At 42.3% G+C, this 24172-nt stretch overlaps 1 protein-coding gene across 7 annotated transcripts in view; it reads right to left on the bottom strand.

The window, feature by feature from the left end:
• Positions 1-24172, bottom strand: part of SLC2A12 (solute carrier family 2 member 12) — a 53396-nt gene that overhangs the window by 25147 nt on the left and 4077 nt on the right. For 5 of the 7 annotated variants that reach the window (XM_059177510.1, XM_059177509.1, XM_059177504.1 and 2 more), the window contains exon 2: positions 8135-9466. In XM_059177510.1, coding sequence (XP_059033493.1) covers positions 8135-9466 — 1332 coding nt within the window. Of the gene's footprint in view, positions 1-8134; positions 9467-14544; positions 14607-24172 lie in introns of those variants that run through there. The other 2 variants (XM_059177506.1, XM_059177507.1) reach the window with 2 other exon arrangements.

Below are 24172 nucleotides of genomic sequence, written 5' to 3'. Positions count from 1 at the left end.
AAATATCACCTCAGATGAACTCATGAGAAAATAATTGCATGCCTTGGGTTTGGGCTCTTCTGTGTCTTACTTTTGAAGCATGAGTAGAAGAGAAATCTTCGTGTAGTTCCATGTACCCACAATGTCAGGAATCTTTGGTTCTACCCTGAAGTTTGAACAATCATGGATGAATATTCAGCTAGTAAAAGGAGCTAACTGATGATCAGGAGCCCCCGAGAAACACAGTGGAGGGTAAGGTTAAGATATTGGACATATTTTAAAGTGAAAAAGGAAGTATGGAAAGTCAAATAAAGGAAGGTCTCTAATAAAAACAATGGAGTCTATATCTTGATTTCACTCGATGGAGGAGTTTTTGTATTAGTGACTGACAAATGGAGGGCAGAGGCTCTTAACTTCTTCAGGTCATGAACCCTTTCGCAAGCTGGCGAAGACTATGGATTCCTTTGAATAACATTTTAAATGCATAAAATAAAATAATGTGAGATTACTTGGTACCAGTCGAATTCATGGCTCCTCCTGGATTTAGATTCTAAAACAACCTTATTATTTTACAGTTAGGGAACCAGAGGACCAGAAAGTAAAATGATGTAGGACATATGCTTTAACCTAAAAGTAGAAACACTTTTTTTGGCTGGAGAAACTATGTTGTGATATAATACGATGAAGGAATGTTGTTCTAAGCCAACCTGTATTTAAGAAGGTATAATAAAAATGGTCTTAGTCTTGCTTTCAATTTTACTTTATAAAAGCAAGTACTTCTCCCTTTATACTACTGTTTATGCAAAGGATTTGCGTCTGTTACAAGCAATATACGCTGTAAATGAAATACCTGGGCAATAATCACTTCAGGTTTATAAGTTTTATAATGCACCCAAGATCTGGTATGAAAACCTTGCTTCTAATAAAAACCTTCTTTAAACTCTAATTTGTGCAGTTTATACCAATCTTCGAGAATACAATTTTGGTGACTGGATTGGAATTCCCAGGATATGTTTTCTTTTACAATAGAAAAACTGCATAAATACGGACATAAACGACTGACTCTTGGCAAGAAAAACAAGGACAATTACTAGATCCCTTATAAATACTCTAGAAGAATCAACAGCCCCAAACTATGGGTGTGAAATAACTGATTTTTCTCTTTAGAGGGGAAGATTTGGGATTCTGTCTCCGACTCATGCCTCCCCGTCTCCCATGTAAATACCCAGCTCTTTAGTCCTGTTTATTTTACTCAACAAGTGCTTATATGGCACTTTTTAGGGCCAGTCTTTAAGGACTTTGTTATGAGCTGACTTACTCCTCACAATACTATGAGATAACTGTGAATAGTAACCACATTTATAAGTGATACAAGATAAGGCACAGAGAAGTTAACTAACTTCCCTAAGGTTGCACAGCTGGTAAGTGGCATTGCTGAGATTCGACTCTGGGAGGTGCTCTGCTTCAAAGTCTATGCTTTCCCTTTTCTAAAAAATTGAACCCATACCTTGTTACTTACATGTAATCCAGCTCAGTCCTTGGAACTGCAGTTATAAGTTGGAGAAACCATGAGATGAAGGGTCATTTCTTTTTCCCATACCCAAGCCTCCTTCAACCATGAGATTCTCCATCTCATTTGCAAAAAAGAACTGTCCATACAGCAGGAAAAAGCAGAGGTATCCAAGACAAACCCAGAGCTACATTTAGATACTCTGAGTCTGAAATTCCCAAAGAACTCCTCACAATTTAACGAAGAAAAGCCCTATTTCTGAGCACTCCTGACTTCCCAACATTTTATCTTTGGAGCAAAAGTAGAAAGAGATTTTTGGAACTATGGCCAAGTGATGGATTGCTCTGCCAAAAGCCTCATGACAGTGACTGGCAGGGACAGTAGTGTGTGCAGAAACTTCTAATTTTCAGCTGATGTGGCACTTGGCCTGCCCTGGACAGCTTGACCCACGTAAAAACACACTTCGAGATCTTTCTTATTTTCGCATCTCGTTTTTAAACCCCTTCTTCCCCAACCTCCCTTTTAGAAAGAGTAATGTATTCCTTCGTGGTTTCCAAACAGACTTTCGCAATGCTCACTTAGAGGCAGAGAAGGAAGAACATATGAGATGTCATTTCTTCCATTAAAGAGCTTATTCTAATATTTGTTTAATAAGCCAAAACAAACATACAGAAGAAATACATTTCATCATGAAGGACTAAGTCGTGTTATCACACCGGTTGTGACTTCTACTCCCACCATATGCAACAGCAACCCCAACACACCCATGCATCAGCTCATAGGACACTCACTACACCCCATGAGATGGAACAAGCATTATTATGCACAATTCATAGATGTGAAACAGCTTCAGAGACGATAGCTAACTTAAAGATCACACAGCCGGTAGGCAGGAAGGCTGGAATTGGAAGAACCCAGCTTTTCTGATTCTAAATTCAGGCTCTTGGTCTCCCAGACTTGAACTACGTTACACTAGAAATACTTCCTAGTTCATACAAATAAAGATCTCTAAGAAACGGGGTGAATTCATAAAGGAGATTAAGACTTCTACTAAATCTTAAAGATAGGAAGGATTTGGGTAGAGTAGAAGGGAATGAGAAGGGCCACCAGGGCCTGTGTCCCTTGACCTTGACTGGGGTGTGGAGCAGTGGAGATAAAGCAGCACAGAGAGCACTGCACATGGGCAGGGAGCGTCCCTCACTTTGCAGTTCCTGGCATGAGGAGGCGTCTACATGTATTTCTGTACGAATGGTAGCCCCAGAGCACAAAGCCAATGACTACAAGGTAAATGGTGCCCCCAGAGATGTGCAGGCACGCAGACAGAGCTGAGTAAGATGATGGTGGGCCTTGAAAATCACACCCTCTTTCCCTCAGAGATGGGTCAGATAGTTGTAGAAAGAGGATGCAATGGGGGTCCGGATGCCTGGGGTTCTAGTCCTAAATCTGTGTCACCTCTTTTTCTTGGACTTCTTCCTTTTCTACAAAAGGAATATGTTGGGCTAGATCATTTCTCATCTTAGTTTCATCTTGAAAGTTATTTGACTTCTCTGATTTGGTAGAAAGTAGGCGGCCATGGAAGATTCGAGAGCCGTGCTGACATGAGGAACATGGTAACAAAGGTGCTCTCCCATGGCGGATGGGTGAACATGGGAAGGACCTGCAGTGTTTAGAGAACTACAAGAAGGGTCTTCCAGGAATCTAGGCATGAGCTTATATGGGGTAGACTAGGATGGCAGAAATGAAGGAAAAGAGGGGAAATGCAAGAACATTTGGTCATTGACTGGATTGAGAAAAGGCCCAGGACACCAGACTGAATGACAGCAAGGGACATTTCCCTGGCATAAGGCAGAAAATAATTCAACATTATGGAATTATCACCTTGGGCTGATAGTAAAGCATACAAGTAGAAAAATCCAGTACTCATTAGGAGAAAAGGAACTAGAAGCCATATGACACCATAGAATTGGAGAGATAAGTGAGAGTCATCAGCTCAAGGGAGATCATGAACGCCCCTGAGAAAATAAATGTGGAGGCTTTTACAGTGCATTAGCAAATGAGTGTTTTTTGGTTTTATAGCTAGAGAAACAAAAGCCAAGAGACATTAATTTAATGACCTCATCTCTTTTCAGAAAGAGATGGAATGGAAGCGAGTCATCCATTTTAACAATTAATGTTTTAATTAAAAGAAATAAATACCTATCACAGCATTTGAAGAGAGAATTCAGGGCTGTTGACCTTCTGGAATATTTTTCTTCCATATTTACAGCTATTCTTTCTGAGTCCAGAATTTCTTACTTGGGCGGTTCTATACTGTATCCATTTAGCAGAGCTGGAACTACATTTCCCAGAGTTCCCTCCTCTGTGTAGTTTTTGGTGAGGGCTGGTAGGAAAATATATTTGCAAGAAACTTGGAAGGCCAAAGTGACACATCAGCCCCGTGCTGGGTCCTAGACATCACGGCAGCTTATCACATTGCTGTGACATGCTGCCTCTCCTCGCTGGTCTGGGGAAGCAGCCAGTGAATGGGTCCCCTCCTCTAGCCTTTCCTACTACTAGACCAGGCACACAGTCAGGATTCTGTGGAGAAGGACACCTGTTTTTCTGAAGGTGACCAGTGTCCTCAGAGTTGATCCGGTGAGAGACAGATACGGGCTCCAGTTGCTTCTCACAGATTCCAATTTGTCCTGGCTTTGAGTCCAGCTTTTCTTCCCTGTACCCTGCTGACCTGCAGAGACCTCAGGCCACAGCCTGAGGCAGAGGCAACAGGCTTCCACAGGCTTCCACAGGCTTCTTCACCAGTTTCCCTTTGTGACCCTGAGAAACAACCTTCTCCTTTTCCTCTCACCGTCCCCTTTGTCTTCCCTTCTCATCTTCCCCAGTGTGAGGCGCAACCCTAGTAGGAAATTCCTTGCCCGCATCCCTCACAGTGGTTCTGCTTCCCTGATGGAATTGCTCACAGTGCCTTATTATCCAGGCCCTTCTACACCCAGCCTCCCTTTCATTGACTGTACTTCTTGCCTTTCCCTTATTCCCAAGGGCCCATTAGCCATCATAAAAGGGTGATGAAATTTTAAAATGCATCTTAGTATTTCTAAGTAGTCATCATGATAGAGAACCAACAGTAAAGCACTGGCTACAGGGAGGTTTGAAACACCATCGATAGGCTTCTGGCACTTGACCCTGGAAGCCTCCACAGCCCCCAGAACTACCCAGGTGCTAAATGAGAGATAAACAAACTCCTACCTTAGTTCACCCACTGTTACTTTGGTCTCTGTTATGGCTGAGCTTGAATTCTAACCAAATACACATTATCAGATAAAACATTATCTGAATCAAGTTCAGTTATTCAAGTGAAGACACATCAAAACTTATCATTATCCTCCCTCTCTTATCCGGTATAGCTCAGCCTCATAAACAGACATGCTCGCTTACAGAGCAGATTTTCAGAAAAGAGAGACTATCTCTTTCTTGCATAAAATGCAGAGTGGCCCAAAGCACAGTGGACAGTGATTCACTATTTCCATTCATTCTTACTTCTAATGTATTTTCATGGCAGAGGGAACTAAAAGGAATTAACATTACTAACAAGACCAACACTGGACTGTCTATTCGTGTCCTCGACGAGGCAATACCACTGAATTTCAGAAGACAGGAGATATTTTCAACTATTTGAGAAAGTTATTTCGCCTCTCTGAGATAGAGTGCCACCATTTATAAAATTTGGTGAATACTCTTTCTTCACAGGCTTGTGGTGAAAGTAAAATGAAATGCTCCAAAGTATGAAAAGCCTTCCTCTTATGTATCTGATGTAAGAAGTGTCAATAAATATTAGTCAAATCTAAAGCCCAAATCACATTTAAAAAAATTAGCATAGAATACTATTTAAAGGATCCTAAAAGGCACATAACTAACAGCCCCCAATATTTTTTCCCAAAATCGAACTAAAGTTTCCTGAAAAGAGGAATTCTTGTTCTAATAAAATAATGCATCGATTGATACATTAGTGCTGAGAATTTGCTGCATTTTTTTCAAAGTCACCCAAAAACTAAAGGGAGAAGGGGAGTATGAGCTGGGGAAAACTCTGACCATGAATGGGTGGGTTCTGAAGTTTAAGATCAACGTCTCTGACTTAAAACAAAGAAAGCATCCTTTTCTTTTTGCTAAGCTTTCCTTAGATTCTTAGTTGATTCTTGATATTTCAAAAAATCATATCAAGAAAATTGATGTAAAAAATATTTTGTTTTATAATAAATCTATAGAAAAAAAGATGCTGGCAAAGGAAATCAATGAGGACACTATCACCTGATGTTTATCATATGAGCAAAACTGACTGTACTTATCAATACAGGAAAGTTCACAAAGAAGGTTAAGTTGTTCCTTGGTACAAACCAACACTTCTTTCTTGCCCTTCTGGTAGACTTTAAAGAGTTTCTAAAAATAAAAGTATAAGATGCTTTTTCAAAGTTCATTAGCTTCCTGTACCAGAGTAACGACGTAAGTATTTGTCTGGACTACATGTTTGTGTCCTCTCTACAACTCATATGTTGTCGTCCTGATTCCCCATGTGATATTTGGAGGTAGGGCCTGTAGAAGGTCATTAGGTCATCAAGTAGAGCTCTATGATGGGGTTAATGCCCTTGTGAGAAGAGACATAATAAAGCTAGCTAGGTCTCTCTCTCTCCATCCCTCTGCCATGTGAGGACACACCAAGAAAGTGATGGCCAGCTACAAACCAGGAGGAGGGCCCTCACCAACAACCAAATCTGCCAGCACCTTGATTTTGGACTTGCCAGCCTCTAGACTATGAGAAATAAACCTTTGATGTCTAAGCCATGGTCTTTGGTGATTTGTTATAGCAACCCAAACTGATTAAGACAAATGTCTCCAAGGTACACACCCAAGATAACTAAATCCTGAAATATAGTAGAAACCTGTTTCTAGGAAACTGTTCATTAATAATATTTGTCTTTGTTAAGTCCTAACAAGGTGGGTCAGGGTTCAGAAACAAGTCAGAGAGATCAGAAGCTGATGGTATTGTAGTTTTTTTTTTTTTTTTTTTTTTTTTTTTTGGTATTGTAGTATTTACTCTATCCATCCATGTACAGGTCTCGTAAGCAGACCCGTCTATTCTTAATGCCAGAGGAAGGGCCAGCTCTGGTCATGCATAGTTTGGACTATGTGGCCTAGAGGTGTCCGTGAACAACCAATTATGACTCTGCATAGCAAAGAGCAGAGTCAATGAGATTCCTTCTCTCATTCTAGAATTTGAAAGAGTCAATATCCAGAGGCTGATCTCACAGCCCACTGCACGGTGAGGAAACAGAACTGCAGGAGAGGCCGGATCTGCCCTATGCAAATCCAGTTATTCAATAACTGAGATTAAGCAGGCCAAACCCACCAGTCTCCGACCAGAAAGCAGCAGACAGAGGGAATATAGCTCAGTGACGTCAGGTGTAATCTCCTTAAAGACAGGGACAGTGTCTGTCTGTTCATTACTATTTCCCCAACATCTGGCATAGTTCTTTGTTCTTGGGAAAAACTAGCCACTTGATACATATCACCTGAATGAAGAGTTAATGACTTAACCGTACATCACCAGAGCAAGCCCTAAAGTGACCTTCTTTCTGGAAACACTGACACCAGAAACCAAAATTTGTCCATGAGATTCCTTCTCCTTCAGCATAACCTATGTCTTCTCATGTTCCCAAGCTCCACTATTTCCTTTTATTTGAGCACATTTGTTTGGTCCTTGATCCTCGTAAACAACAACAAGACTTTGTGTGAGGGAGGAGGGAAGAAAGGGAGAAGGGGAGAGAAGTCTGAGAGAATAAAAGAAAGGTGTAAGAGATGCACTTTACTTCGCTAAAGAGTTTTAGACTGGGTAAGAGGCTGCAAGACAAGGAACTGCAACAACCTGTTCTAGAAAACTCTAGAGAGTTTGCGCAAGAGAAGTGTTTAAGCTTCCTCGTTGGAGTAGACTGGCTGTATAAAATAAGACAACTGTGTAGCTATCTCCCTGTAAATTGTTTATATTGTATTGAATGGGAGTACCTTGACTCCCATTCTCCTGCTTAATGAGTAAAGTGCTCAAGGAGGTTACTCTGGTGATAAAACACATGGTCCTTAAAGGAATAATCCACCCTCCTTCCCAGCTCATTGTTTCCTGTCCCTCATTCTTTACTGAATGCCTCCCAGAGTGGGCCTTTAAGAAAATCTGAATGATTGATTTTTTTCTTCCATTTATAAAGAACTCAGGAATGATACAGAAGAAAATGTTATCCCAGTAAACTGCTTTCACAAAACAATATATTCTCTTGGGCAATATGTATCTTTCGAGGTCTGGTTTACTCCAATCAATTGCTCTTAAATTATCCTCATGTGACAGATAATGGAAAACTAATCTTTCTGTTGAATACCAGCCCTGCACATTCACAAAGGAGGTATGAGCCAAGCATACTTTCCACATTAGCAGAAACATCAGGTGGCCAGTATTATCCCCATCTACTTCTAGTAGTTTTATGTAAAACTACTTCTAGTAGTTTTATGTAAAATGTACCATAGCCGTAAGATGCTCTGATGGTCAAAAGCAATCTGTTAACATTCATAAGGGCAAAGAAGGAAGGAATAAAAAAATAAAATACTTACTTGGTCCTAGACCAATTGAAAAAGCAGCAACATAAACAAGCAAGCTGGTTAAGGAAAGCCATTTCAAGAAAGCTGGGACGTCCGCAGGGTCTGTGACTGTCTGGTATTCAGCTTGGCTCAGTCCAGCACTTGGAAAGGTCGTCACCCCTCTCTTATCCACATCATTTTTCGTGGGCATTAGGGAGTTTCTGGTGTGGGCAGTCATCCCCTTAAAGAGTTCTCTAAGAGAGTCATCACGGGCTGACAGATTTCCTGGCCCATAAAACACAGACTCATCCAGGGACTTGTTGATAGGGCTATGGCTTCTACAGATACTGGTGAAGTTCATGGGGATGTTGAGATTCACGATGCCCATGGTCACCAGTGAAGCTACCATCACCGAGGAACCGATACAGAGGAAGGTTTTGCTCCCAATGTGGTCTACAAGGACAGTGGCAGGAATGGTGCTGATGACCTTGACGATTCCAACCCCTGTGGAGGCGAGACTGGCTGCCTCATTGCTTTGGAAACCAACAGACTTCAAAACAGTTGATGCATAGAATAGTATGTTTGGCTGACCAGTGACTTGCACAAAAAATACCAGTGTCAAGCCTATCATTATCCGGGTCCTCATGTTGTCCTTTGATCGAAACAGATCCTTAAATCTATACTGATATTCGTCTTTCAGGGAAGATTTTATTATAGTGAGTTCCTCCGTTGTATCCGAGACGCCTCTCAACTTTCTGAGAACCTTGCTAGCAGCTTCCTCGTGTCCTTTCATCACCAGAAACCGGGGACTTGGAGGAAGAAAATACATTGCAATTGCCTGCAAAACTCCCAAGGGAATAACAAGGCCAAACATGTATTTCCATCCATGGGTAACACTGGCAAACACGTAGTTTGAAATGTAGGCGAAAAGTATGCCAGTGACAATCATCAACTCATTCAGGGACACGAGAAAACCTCTTCTGTGTTGTGGAGCAATCTCTGCGATGTAAACACACGTGGCAATCGAAGAGAGTGAAATGGAAACCCCTATAGCAATGCGGCCTATTATGAGAACTGTGTAAGATAAACTCAGGATCAAGACTAGGCTTCCGAGGCCAAGGAGGCAGGATGACAAGATGATGGCAGCCTTTCTTCCAGACCTGTCAATCAGGACCCCTCCAGTGAGGGAAGCCAGAAGGGCCCCGATGAGGAGGGAGCTCACAACCATTTCCTGCTCATGGCAGGTTAGGTTTAATAAGGTTCTTATCTGAAGAAGGGCCCCAGAGATGAGCCCAAGTTCATAACCCACCAGGAGGCCACTGACAGCAGCTGTGGCGGATGACAGGAGAGTAAACATGCCGCAACCTACAGGCAGAGAGAAGAGACAGAGAGGTCAGTTCTGCACTGTTATTTTAAACACTTTATGTCTGAATGGAGACTTAACCTTATATAAGGAAGTTTCTCAGAGCACTGAGTAGAAACACACACATAAATATAATAATAAAAATAAGATAAACATATTAAAGTATATCAAAATAAATATATAATAATAAAATAATAAATATATAAGGAATGTATTAAAACATGTTATAATAAAATAATATATTAACAAAAATGATCAGATGTAAAAAGAAAAATCCTTTTCTTTCATTTTTGGGAGGAGAGGGGATACATTTAGGAAGTCACTTCCTTCTGTTCATGTTGCTGATGCTGTTTTTAGTTACTAGTAGAGAGCTATGCAAGATAAGCAGATGACAGATATGAAGACTGAGCAAACAAGAACACCATTTATTTCCTGCTTTGGCGTTGGATCAGAAATTCAGACAGCCCAATTCCTCAGATCCTGCTGCAGGCTGTCCTCTAAAGGCAAACCTCTGAGGCAGAGTAGAGAGGGTAGGACCCTCAAGAAGTGCTACAGGTGTCCCCTGGTATAACCTGGGGAAAAATGAAGCACAGCCTCCAGGAAACCTGACCTCATATCTCCTTGGCCACATCCGGCCACAATTGGCTCTTGCTAAAACATATGAGGATATTGGTCGTGTGTGCGTGCATGTGTGCCTTAACAAAGTTAAAGTTGCACCAGAAAGAAGAAAGAAATGGATGCAAGGGAAGGAACTAATAGCACCCATTACTTGTTCCGAATAAGGAGGCAGGGGAATGGAACTTAGCGGGAAGAAGAACAAACGGGACTTCATATTGTTTTATAATTTAATGTTAAAAACTGAGGAAAAATAACAAAAGTTAAACAGTCATTAATTTTCAGAAAGAGGTATGTGGATGTCTGTTATATATTTGTAACTTGTTAAGAAAGAAACAAAATGAAACAAAAACCAACCAACGGAAGAGCATTGCTGCAACAGGAAACAATAGTTTGCAAGGTGTAACACAGGAAAGCATGTTTCTGGAACTATTGGACAGCCAGTACATCATATGTGGGGCACAGCAGCTTGGAGAGGTAAATAGGATCCACTACATTTGGAGAGGTGCAGAGGGGATGCTTCAGACAGCGTTCTGCAAGTCACAGTGACAACTTTTTATGGTTTTCCAAGTATAAAGGGGTTGATGCACACTGAGCGGTATGGGGGCATTGACTTCAGAGTTCCTTGCTGCTGGCTGCAGACTAGTTCTTCCAGGAGCAAGACTGATAACAAAGAGTAGTATGTTGCCTTAGAGTTAACAAGAAATGATGGTAGCTTAGACTTGGATGTTCAGAGTAGACCTGGAGACAAGTAGACAGATTCAAGGGAATTGAATGACTACACTTGTTCATGAATTGGAGTTAGAATGTGAAGAGGTGGGTCAGAACCTAAGATGCCTCCATAGTTTGAGCTGTTGGCTGGGTGATTTTACAATGTTCAATACCCTGTGTACAGGCCTATATATTGTTCAGGGAAATATACTGACCAAAGGAAGACTGAGAAGACAACTGGTTATAAGTGGGGGTAAAAGAAGGAGTAGAAATCAGAAGATCTCTGTTTTAGATTTACTGAAATGTTTTAGTTGTTTTATCTATAAGACCTTCAGTTAAAAATGTCAATTCAGTGTGCCTGGGTGGGTTAGTCAGTCAAGCAGCTGCCTTCGGCTTAGGTCATGATCCCAGAGTCCTGGGACTGAGTCCCATATCAGGCTCTCTGCTCACCGGAGAGCCTGCTTCTCCCTCTCCCTCTCCCTGCTTGTGTTCTCTATCTCTCTGTCAAATAAATAAATAAAATCTTTTTAAAAATGTCAATTCAGACTAATATACAGATTTGGAGTTTAAAAGTCAAGGCTGGTATGTATAGTATTTTTATATACCTAACAATTCCCAATGCTAAAACTATGGACAATAGAAGGCCCTCAGTAAGTATTTCTTAATGGCTAATAACAGTATCATATTTCATTGATCTCCAGATACAGATTTTTTACATTTTGGGAACTCTGAAGTAGAGTTGTATCTTACCTTCAATGGCATCTTATAATTATAATTGCCAATCCTAAGTTTATCTTTTAAGGTCTTAACAACTGTGATGGCATCTTGGACATGAAGAAAATTGAGCAATGAATACTGATCATTTCCCATGTATCTGGTCTCTCTACAGCTGGCAATTAAATTGACACTGCACCCAGTTTTATAATCTAATGTTAGTACAGCAAATGTGTGATGCACACTCTGTGATTTTAAAACCCAGTTTTCTATTTAAAATTCTTTAAAAAAGAAAATATATATATATATTAAAAAAAATAAATAAAATAAAAGTCAAGGCTGGAGATATATATTTGGGATTCAGCAGCACGCATCTGGGATTTAAAATCATGGGAATGAATGAGATCACTTAGGGAGAATAAACAGAGGAGCAGGAGCAGGAGAAGCAGGACTAGGACTGGGACCTAGGGAATGCCAACATTTACAGGAGGAGAAAACAGCAAGGGAGATGGAGAAGAAAAGACCTGAGATGTGTATAGACTGGACTAGACATGTATGCGGGCACATTTTTATCATAGGCTGAGCAAGGGCCCTTTAACCCTGCCATTGTAGGGGGTTAGGAAAAAGAGCAGGTCAAATAAAGTTGGTCTGAATTTCCTCCCATAAGAAATATCCAACGCATTTTACATTTCCAGGATCCTGGGACATAGGTGACTTCAAAAAAATAATCTAAAAAAGATTGACTATTTAGAGGGAGGAACAAATAAAAATGCAAGAATCCACAATAACATAGAATTTAATTCATGAGCATAGTGAACACAAACCATTAAGTGAAAATTAAATCAGTGGTTTATCTAGTGAATTAGAAAACAAATATTTAGTACCAGTACACAGCAGACATTTTCCTAGGTATGGGAGGCATATCTGTAGCAACGAAAGAAACCAGATGTAGTTAGTAGTTGCCCCCCAAGAAACTTAACATTCTGGTGATATCTCTATTATCTATCATTTATTATGCACTGCTTTAATCTTTACTTGTAAAATGACTTGAAAGCACTCTCTTATAGGTTCATTCATGTCCTAAATTTCCACATATTTTCCCCATTGTGGTCTTAATATCCTCATGTTTCACTATACACAAACACACATAGACACACACACCAAAATTAGTGTTAAAACAACATATTTCTCTACCACAAGGAGAATCGGGTCAAATTCTCATTTGGATAAGAATATCCTATTACTTGGTATCTCTACTTGTCATTCATTTTATCTCTGTTTGCCATATTGATTAGCTTCTATGTGTTTGGGCAATTGGTCACCGATATTCAGATTAAAGAAATAAGTAACATCGGAGAATGAAACACTTAAAAGGTAGTTTGAGGGAGGCAACCCAGGAGGGGATTTTGAGTGACACAGGGCAGCATGGGGATACGGAGTCCAGGACATGGCAGAACAGAGGCTGGAGCCGCTTGAATAGCAGAAGACTGTCTGTCCTTGCCACTCTGCTCTTCTCCTTCACCTTCCGAGTTTTCCCACTTTGCTGGGTGGGAAATAGGGTTTCCTACCAAAAGAAAGACCCGTTGAGATACAAGAGTCCCTTCCTTTGATGCTCTATCATTCTCCTTCAGACAGAGTCTGAGGTAGTGAATTAAGGAGGAGTGGGTGTGAGGCGAGGGGCAAGTCACAAGCCTGCTTCTTGTATTGTGCGGGAAATGCTCCTGACAGGGGAGAGACCCTGCTTCTTTGTCCATTTTTGGGACTCAGGTTCATATGCCTTGTTCTTTCTGTCAGTGTTCACGGGACACTGCCGAATTGGGATGTGTGCCAAGGGTCTGGAACCCATCCTGGTTTGTCAATGTCCCTCTGGAGACCCAGCAGCTAAGAGTTTTAAAAATATAATAAATTATCATGCACAAGGATGAGAACCTTTCAAAATATGATAATAAAAATTCTTTTAAAATATGATAATAAAATTTTTAAAAAATATAATAAAGTTATTTCTATATGAATACTAAAAATTATTTTTATAAAATTACAAGTTCTAAAATAATTTTACATAACACATCTATCGATCGATCAATCTATCTAGGGAGTTGGCCTTTAAAAGCCTAAAAATGTACACTAAGACATTCTTTGGCCTTATTTCCACACAAGGGGCCTACCAACATGCGTTATATGCCACAGAATTAGGCTAAGGTCTTCACTGTCTGCATCTTATTTGAGGGGTTGTCTTCCTTGTGATCTGCTTTAAGGGAAACCGACCAACACAACTTCCACTCATCTCGATACTGCTACTTAGTACTGCCGATGTTCCTGTACACGTTTCACGATGCCCATTTGGGATTTTGAATTCCAGCAGCTTGTAGAAGGTTAGTGCCTAATGCTCCTGGGATTGTGGCCCTGTGCCACTGTGGGACTTCCACCACAGGACAATTTCCTGGAGTTATTTGATCATATAAAGACAATGAAGAGAAACATAAAAAGTGGGCTTTTTTTCCCCTACCTACTTTTGGTTGATGATGATAAAAGCAAGGCATTATCCCATGGGCATCAGAAAGCAGAAATCTCTTTTCCAAGAGATCTGGGCATGAACAATGAAAGAACATGTGGCAGGAAGGTGGGCTTTATGTTTGTCTGAACACTGATGGGAGAGTTTAGGCAGCTCGCTGTGCCCAGAAAAAGCAGCCAGAGCTAAAGGAGAGGGCAGGACAAGGAATTCCAATGAATGCCTTTTCAAAGAACATCCAGCCATGAAGTCAAACACTTTGCACTTTACGTTCTTGGTGAAATTGAGCATCTCTCTCCGTTTTGTTCATGGTCTTGCTTCACAGGGGCCCTTCCTTCATTCATTTTCCCCAAAAGGGCCACAGAGACGTCTCTGCCTTTTTCAGACATCACAGAAACCACATGCAAGTGGCACCCGCCGTCCCTTGGCTCGTATCTCCCCCTGCGTCTGGCTGCTTTGCCGGAAGACCAGCAGTGTGCCTTCTGGTGTCATGAGGATTCTATAACAAGGTAAGAAGGTAAAACCGCTCACAGGAGAGGCACTCACAAGCAAGGTGCTTCACACGAATGCCCGAGACCCACACGGAAGACACAGAGGGCAGGAGCCTCTGCTGCCTTGGCGAGGTCACAAAGGCTGCATTGTCTGCTGTTCACGGTGACTCACAGGAAGCCACGTTCTAACTGGCTCGCGCACGAGACACTCAGTTTTCCATAATATTTGAGTTGCTGCCGGCTCTCTGCTTTCCTTTCTTCCCTGTACACCGACTATAGCCTATGCGCATAAAGGACACAGAGTGAACACCTGCCCGCTCACCAAGCCCTACCACACCTGGCAGAGCGTGCGCGCGCAAGTCCTTCTGGCAGGCAGCCAAGGGATTAGACCACTTGGCCCCGTGCCAAGGTCTCAGAAATGGAGAAGACCCCCTACTTCATGGCTTGCTCAAGAAAAACTTGCAGTGACCCCCAAATGGCCTTGCAGACGTGGTCTCCCCCTTTCTCCACTCCTTCTGAGTATCTTTCATCCCAATTCGTCTTTCAGGAGTCATCTCAAGTGCCATCTCTCCCAGTAAAGTCACCCAGCTCTGCCTTATTCTGCAGCCTCACCCTTAAGCCCTGGGTGGTCCTCCTGACCAGAGTGTGTTTCTAGGGCGCTTGTCATTCAAGGTGCTCATTTATTTATTCATTTGTCTTCTTTTCAACCTTAAGTCCTTAAAGCCAAGAATTCCGCTTTCTTTATCTCTGTATTCTCATCTCTGGTCTTTGGCACAAGGTAAATAAATACTCAGTGAATGTTCCTTGAGTGATTGCATAAATGAATGAATGATAACAGCACTCCAGAATAGGGATCCTTGGTCCTCTCCTCCCAAGTTCCTGTCAGTAGACTAAAAGATGAATGCGGAATATCCTGGAACAGTGAGCATATACAACTCTGTATTTACACAAATACTTAGCGTCTGAGCAGCACAGCATTAGCATTTCTATAAAGCTTTCAGCACTGTTATTAGCCTGTTAATACAGCACCATGGTAGAGACCATAAATTGTTTCATTATCGCTCATATATTTCTGCTTTATGAAATAGCAGCCCTGTGCATGGCCTTGTTCTCTAGATGTTCAGACTGTATGCAGCAGGCCCATCCGGGACTCAGTTTTGCAGGCCCCACAGTGGTCTCCAGGCACGAGCTCTTCAGCCCAACCTCACCACTTGCTGTTTCTGGAAAATGCCATGCACATTCCCGGGCCTGTGCTTCTCTTGGAGCTGCTCCCCCTCATGGCATGTCTCTCCCCTAACTTCGGAGCTTAGGGAGATCTGAGTCATCTCTGAAGATACAGTCTGAAACTGCCCTTCTCTGCAAAACCTTTCCAGATGGCCTCTCTTTGGTTAGCATTGCTCTCTCTCCTCTCCCTTGCCTTTCCTCCTGTGGCCTCATAGTACCCTGCATTTTATTCAGTTATGCCAGTCACTTTAGATCCGGAGCGCCTTGAGAGTAGGAGTATCACCCTCAAGGGACCCACACAGGGCCTGACACGAGAGCTCGTTAGGCTTACTGGATGTCACATGGAGGAGCACTGGCTTGACCAGAGAGAGCTCCCGCAGACCCATGAGAGCGGAGCTGGTTCCAACAGCAGCCAAAAAGGTCCCAGATGCTGCCTCCCAGCCCCAGGCCATGTGTGGGCCCCCCTGTGGTGGCAAACACTGGGCTCTAGCCTTCTTCTAACCCCTCTCCCCCTCCTCGGCCCCCTAATCCTCTTTAGCATAAAATGAAACTCAGCCCAGTGGAAAATTTGGCCTCCCTCTACACCTGCTAGGGTCTGACCTTTCTAAAACAGAAGGATAGGAACTTTGCTTTCTTTTTCATTTTTCAAATCTCAGGTTTGATTCAGTAGGACTTGTACGGACACACTTTCCGGAAACCAATCTTCTCTGACTTCTGTAGTCTGGGCAGGTGCACAGAGGGGACACTGCTTACGTGGGCTTCTTCGTCTGTCCCTGGCTCTTGCTCCCCTTATTTGTTTAGTGATAATTATGTAGGTGTTCATCGTATATATTCATCTCATTTCCGGTCTCCATCTTCTTGTGCTCTCTATGTACACTAGAGGAGTATCTCCCATTTATCCTCCGTGTCACAGATTCCAGATAATTCTACGCCTGCGGTTTTTCTCGTCCTCACGCTCATTAAAGTTTCGGAAGGGTCTGTCTGCACCTCCAACCTCAGCGCCGTCATCACCTCAATTTATTCTCATTGTCAGACATTGTCCTAATCTCTTTTTTCAGAGTCCACTTTTACAAAATTACAGAGAACAGAAATCAGATGCTTTCCAAAACTTACGAATGGTCCCTTAAAAAAGAAATCTCAAAATGCATCCCTTCCTTGCCTTTGTGTTTAAAATGGACTTGCCAATGGCCAGATTTGCTGTCTTCTCTTTACCCAGCCCCCAGAGCAGTTATGATATTTTTGACTGTGAGAAACCAAAACCTAAAAAACAAGGATTAAAAACATTATGGCATTTACGGTTTAATTAGTGAGAATACCAAGTTGAGTTTGGTGTTTCCAAGGATTCACACTCTATCCATCCTTCTGTTCCTGCCTCCTCAGAGGATTAGCTTTTGTCCCCGATTTGCCACCCACCATATGTGCAAGGTGGCAGCTCCACGCATAAAAAGCCAAAGTCAAAGGCAGGTGACAATGGAAGAAGGCATGGGGCAAGGCCTTTTTGCTTTTATCAGGGAGGAAACTGTCTAGAAGTACCGCGGAAGTACCTGATGGATTTCAGGATATGCTACCCCTAAAACGTACCTTGGCTTATTGAGTATTTTAATCTGAAGGAGTTTGAGAAAATAGCAGAAGCAGGAGGATCCCTCTGACCTTCCCCCTGCCCTTCTCCCTGGAAGCAGGTCGCAAACCCTCACATGAGAGATGCCCTCCCTACACCCAGAGGAAAGGAGCAATCTTATCTCTGAAGACACAGAGAGACCGCGAAGGATCTGAACAAACAAGCCTTGCCAAGCGTCCCCTAGCTTCCTATGCTTAACCTCATACAGCTTGACCTGCCATGTTACTCCATGCCTGTCCACTCATCCTCAGACCGAGTGTACACACACTTAGCCATTTCTTACAGTTTTTATTTCCTAGTGGAGGTTCCCATGACGTGCAGAACCTACATTAAATACATTTGGATGCTTTTCTCTCTAATCTGTCTTTGGCAGCTTCATTTTCAGACCCAGTTGAAGACTCACCCAAATGTCTCATTGGCCAGAACCACTGGGTTCCATGGTCCATCTTGGCAAGAGAGAATGAGATGCAAGCGTTGGAATATTTTAGTTCCGCAGCTAGGAAAGGCCAAAAATGAAAAGGGAGTGAGAGTGAGTGGGTTTTTAGTGTCTGACGCACCTCATTCTAGCCACTACTTCCCTCTTAGCTAGGCCAGGAGGTGCAATGTTGATGAGGGAGCAGAAGGCCAGCTGAGGGCCAAGTGTGAGCTGACACCCCATGGCCCCAGATGGGATATGTGTGACATTCCTCAGACACTCCTGGCTGCCCTAAAACTAAGGGAAGGAAGGGGAAAACAAAAACAAAAACAAAAACAAAAACAAATGGTTAACTACTAAAGATCACAGTCCAAAAACGACAGAAGCCTCTATCAGTTTACAAAGTGTCTTAGTGATTTACAAGAAAACTGTATTCTTATCCATAACCTAACTTCCAGAAGGAAACTCCCAACTATCTTCAAGTTAATGCTTAACTTGACAATGGCAAGGCCTCCAGTGTCTCGTAGGTCATCTTCAGCATACAAAAGTTCATTAGAAAACTTCCCTTTTCTTTGCATCCCCAACTCCCAAGTATACAATCGGTCACCCCTCATGACCCAGATGCAGCAGCTCTTTCTTCCCCCGGCTCCTGTCCCCGTGCTTTAATAAAACCACCTTTTTGCACCAAAGATGTCTCAAGAACTCTTTCTTGGCTGTCAACTCTGGACCTCACCAACATTCAAAACTACATTGTAGCTGCTAGCCAAGTTTCTGATGTCTGTCAGTTATTCTTCTGGTGTGACTCCACTGGATTGAGAATGGAATTTTTTTTTGCTTCCACTTTTTGGGCCCCTGACTAGGAATAAGAGGTATCATTCCTGCTTGGTTTAAAGGGGCCCATAGTCCTTCGCTTGTCAAAACAAGTACCTGCCAAACTACAACTTCTGGAAGGCACCATTCCAGTGGCTCCTCCGGGCTTTGTCCCTTCTTAACACTGATTTCATGTCCCTGAATTCAATAAGCCACTGTCCTTCCTACCTGACCGGAGGTGCGGACATCTTGGAAACTGTAGTTCCTGAGAGAGAAAGAGAAGGAATGGTAACAAGATGGCTGGGAAGAGCAGGCTGTGGAGCAAAACTTCGACCCTCTGCCAGGGCGGCTCCAGGGGTCTGTGGAAATGACTGCCCTTTAGCTGGTTCCTGAAAAGTCTTTCAATTAGGGATGCCCCGTGCGAGTTTGTGCAAAGCTAAAATTTCACTGCCTTTTATGAATTAAGTCCATGCCTGCATCTTATTTAGGGTTAAATCCTAACTCACTGATGACTATATCTGGCTTTCATGCTTTTGCGATTTTGCATCTCTTTCCATCTTTTCCATGTTTTTATGGATATTTTTAACAGACAGTTGGGGTGGGAGGATGAATGAGGAAAACAAACCAGCAGACAATCTTACCTAGAGACCTCTGAGGTTTCCTGGGAGGGGCTCTCAATGTGTGCAAGCTGGGGTGAGCTAGGGACCTTGGAGGATTAATAAAATATTTTAAAAGGGTCTTCATCCCATCAATGGTTAGTGGATGTTGGAAAGAAAATAGTAACACACGTACCTGAACTTTAAGATTTCAGATGTATGCAGACATGATGAAAAATTAAAAAAAAAAAAAAAAAGGCAAAGGTCCCCTGATTTCACAGTAAGTTTCTGTCAGCCCATATTTTCAAATCAATAAATATAAAACTTCAAAGACTATGATGTGAGTATTTAAAGTTGTTGAAGGAGCTGTTAAAGGAATCTACGTACTTGAAAATGACAGCGAATAACCCTTAGTGCATTTAAAATGTTTAAATTAGGGAAATACAATGGGAAAAAACAAATAAGATTGTAAACCCTATGGATGCAAAACTCTGAGGAAGGGCACTTTATTTACCAAACGTAAATACCTGGATGGCTCCCTTGGTGTTAAGGGAGAGGAGCATGGGACACATTGATGAAACACAGGTGGACTATGGGAAGGGGAGAGAACAAAAAAAAGTCAAGAGGTTTCATATAATATAAAGGACAAATTCTGATGTGTGTGTGAGAGAGAGAGACAGACAGAAAGAAACAGAGAAAGCAAGAGAAAGAGAGTTCAAGAAAGAATGGAGAAGAATGTCCAGAAAGAGGAAAAATGGAAGAAAAAGAACGGACACATTGTCGGGTTTTGGGGACATAAGGAACATAAGGAAACAACAGGGTCACAGCCATATGTGTTTTACATATATCAGTTTACAAGAAATTTCCTACAGTGGATTTGACAGGAGAATTTTAATGTGCCCATCAAATATTTAATTGTCCTATAGCGATCCACAAAGAGCTCCTATGAATGGGATTTGAGAATGGGAAGGAAAAGGGGTGGTGATCGACACGTGGATCAGAGCAATGACATGAGGAAAGGACTCGCTGCACAAGGTGAAAGTTAACAATCAGTAGAGGCCGGAAGTTGGCACAAAAAGTGATCAGAAGGATCACAAGGCTCCTAAGGGAGACAGTGTGAGTTTGAGGATGGGCAGAGAAGGGTGGGGAGCAAGGAGGCATGTGGATCTAACCTTAGAGGGGCTGGAGCTCTGTCTGTTGAAATATTAAAAGAATGGTGACCCCAGGAAGCGGATTTCAACATGCAGGTGAGGCTCTCTGGGGGTGCCTAATGCTGTCCCCACTGTGATCACCTGCGGAGACTGGCTTGGTTTCTCTAAACTGATAGAGCCTCTTCCGAAGAATCCTTCCTCTCGTGGTGCTTAGCACGAAAGTTTCCTGATATGGTCCCTGCTTACATCTTCAGATTCCTCTGCCATACTCTGACCCTTGGATGAACTCTGTGCTCTCGTCATACAGAAATATCCGTAGGTCCCTGAATGTGCCATTCTCTCTTCTGAGAACTGGCGCACAAGCTATTTTTTCTGCTTCTAATGCTCTCTGCAAATGCATTGACCTCAGTTATGCTTTCTTAACTCAGCTTCGCTTTCCTATCTCCCAGAATCCGTTAAAAGCTGGTAGAGCTGCCCACACCGCCCCCCACCTGGGTCCTAGCAGAGTATCATTCATCCGGCTACCTTCTCCATCGTGGGCTCCCCGATCTCTTTTCTCTCTCCACCAGTTGGTAATAAGCATCTACATCACATGATTGTCTCTTATTCACCACTGGACCTAGGGTCTAGCATCATATCTGAGTTTTAGTGGACTCAACATTGGCTAAGCAATCATCTTGTAATTACTTAGATTCTTATCTTTCTGATGAGGTGGAAAAATCTGTAACCATGGGTAAGGTTTTCTGTGGCCTTTTTCACTCTGAAGTATCCAGCTCACTTAGTCTTGCTGAAGGAAAATGTTCTTTAGTTTAGCTGAACAAACCCTTAATTCATTTACCCATGTAACGATGAAGGATGGACCACGGGCCGGCACTGTGTTGGGCACAGATGGTGAGAGGTTTATCTGGATAAATAGTGCGATTGGCATGGTGGTCACCGCGAGCACTGCGCTGAGAGATTTCCTACCTTATATCTGGATTTGATGGCTCAAGATGGTACTTCCTTGTAACTACGTGCTTGTGACCCCTGACGGAAATACAGAGGAAAGATACTCCTCGTGAGTTGCCCAAGCTCACAGTACCTTCAATCAGAACTCTGATAGGTACCAGAATATATATTTTACCCAGAAACCCATAACCTTATAGCCAAAGACATATTGCATGGAAAATTAGGGAAGTAGCTATAATAAAAAAGCAATAAAGTTCTGAAATGATTGTAACAGAGACCCCAAATCCCAGATCAGATCACAGAACAGAGCAGGAAGTAGAGACATCAGTGCTGGATGGTATTAATGGTCAGGCGGGCAAAACCCTGGACTGGATTTTAGGATACTGAGACTCTGGCACACGTTACCCATGCTTCCTGGAGAGCATCCCTTTCTTCCCCCTTGGAGGTGCCTGGGCCGAAGGGTGAAGGTACAGTCAGGAGTCAGAGTGCCTGACAAGTTACCAGCTAGTTTGTGACATGTCCGTTAACCTTTCTGTTCCTCTGTGTCCTCACTCCCAAGATGTAGATAACAACATTACCAACTTCATAAAGTTGTTACGAGAATCCATGAGAATGAAAACTGCGTTGGGCATGGTAATGTTTGCTGTTATTCTCTTAGCCTCAGTTTGCTTATCTGTGAACTGGGGATAATATCTCATTGAGGTTGTTGCAAAGATAAGAAGCGATAATAGTAATAGAAGCCTTTGACCCACAATAATCGTTCAATAAAGATTTGTTTAGCCTGAATCTGTGGGGTAAAATCGCCATAACATGGAAGTAAAACTTGGAAACAGTCTCCCTTACTGATAGTGCAGGAAGTAAAATGATACCTTGATCCCAGCATAACAGTTATGCCTTTCCATAAATTCTTGAATTCCTTCGTTTTTGGCAGTACCTACATAATTGGGCTTACCTCGTGAAAAATTCTTCCCATAATTTTGCCTTGGGGTTTCAACAATTTTGTTTCCCAGTGGAATTGAAATATTTCATTAGTTTGGGAATGCCCTCTCACCTTACAAATTGATCTTAATCACAACTTTTCTCTCCATTCGTTAAAGTCTTGCACATCTGAGGCTGAAATATCACTTCGGGCAGGTTTCTAAATTAGCACTGCACATTGCTACCAACTCCGACTTCCACAAAGTGTGGAAGCAGGTGCAGGCAGGAGCATAACATTTTGAAGCAAATAATATGGATGTAACCAACAGCCCCCAGACCCTCATTATGCCAGGCAGACCTGAGTCATGAGTGTTCCTGAGAAACAATTACTTCCAGGGGAAGCATCAGATAACAGCTTCAAGGTGAGTTACACTTGATTTACTCCAGGTAAAAAATACTGCTGGGGTGCCTGGATGGCTCAGTGGGTTAAAGCCTCTGCCTTCAGCTCAGGTCATAATCCCAGGGTCCTGGGATGGAGGCCCACATTGGGCTCTCTGCTCAGCGGGAAACCTGCTTCTCTTCCTCTCTCTCTCTGCCTGCCTCTCTGCCTACTTGTGATCTCTGTCTGTCAAATAAATAAATAAAATCTTTGGAAAAAAAAAATTCCTAAAAGTCAAACAAAGGATGGCGTTTTTCTCCCTTGTATTTTGGCAGAACAATATAATGTGAGAAATTATTCAAAAAAGAATGAACGCTACTAAAACTAAAATTATGTGATCATTTATCTGAGTCTTATTATTACTTCTACTAAATTGTATAAAATATTAGTATATCACCAAGGCATAGCCATTTAGCAAATGCATAAATGACTGTTCTTGTGACAAAGGAGGTTAAAATGATACCAATGAGCCAAAACAAACCAAACATAAATTGAAAAGAACCCTATGAATTCATGATTTACTACAAAGATTATGTATTTGACTCCAAGTTTCAGCTGGGAAATATCTGGGGTGATTTCAAGTTTTGCCTTTAACAGAGACTGGGTACTTTCTGAAGGAAGATGGATGAGAAAATATCTTTATTTGGAGTTTGGTCAAATAGCTCCTTGGGAAGAAGTCTATGTGGACTTTCCCCCTTCCTCCCCATCAAAATTCGGTGTCTTTTTACATGGCTTTCATCCCCTATTTTATTCAATAATTCATTTTCTTGGGGAAGACTGTGCATGAGAAGAAAAATGAACTAGGGAGCTCCAACTCTGGATCTTTAAGAATCGCATACAATCGGTGCTTTCCCACCCAATCTGAGTAAAGAGCCATTTCAATGCTTAGAGGCACAAGTCAACTGCACACTAATGGAGGGCCACTGGGAGCTCTTAGAACATTTCACACCCTTAGGCTAAGTATTACCTAGGTTCTTACTATTGTAAAAATGCTACCTACAAAACCATATTCAAGAACTATTTTTGAATGAAAAATAGAATCCCACATATCTACAGCAATTAAAAATAACATTTTAAAATTGGCCAAATCACCTTTGATTTCCACATGTCAGTTGAAGTTTCCTTAGGCAGCTCCAGGGTGGAGTCATTCTTTGTTGGGACTGGTTGTTCTTTTTGCTTGTTTAACCAGCTAATAGAAGATCCAGCCCACTAAAAAGTACCCCGTTGAAAATTCACAAACATCGTAAGTAAAGGGCTACCATTAGACCTGTTCCTGGGATCTCAGAGACCTTGGCTCCTGACAGCAGTCCTACCAGAAAGAAGGGTGATATTACAAATGTTTAACAGCTGGGAAAGGGGCACTGACCTATTGGAAGAGACATGAGCTGTAAAACCAGCTCGGGCACACTGGTGCCTACTGATTAATTTCAGTCCCACCAGGTCAGCCACGTTGCATAAAGGCTCTGTCGATGTCTGTCAGGCCTTGCCACCCGCCGACTCCCACCAATGTGTGTCTGCTGCCCAGTGGCCCCTGGGAGCTAGTCTGTGG

This window comes from Mustela lutreola, chromosome 6 (genome assembly GCF_030435805.1).
Source record: "Mustela lutreola isolate mMusLut2 chromosome 6, mMusLut2.pri, whole genome shotgun sequence".
Taxonomy (NCBI): Eukaryota; Metazoa; Chordata; class Mammalia; order Carnivora; family Mustelidae; genus Mustela; species Mustela lutreola.
The sequence above is the reverse complement of the archived record's forward strand: the minus strand, read 5'-3'. Positions and strand labels throughout refer to the sequence as shown.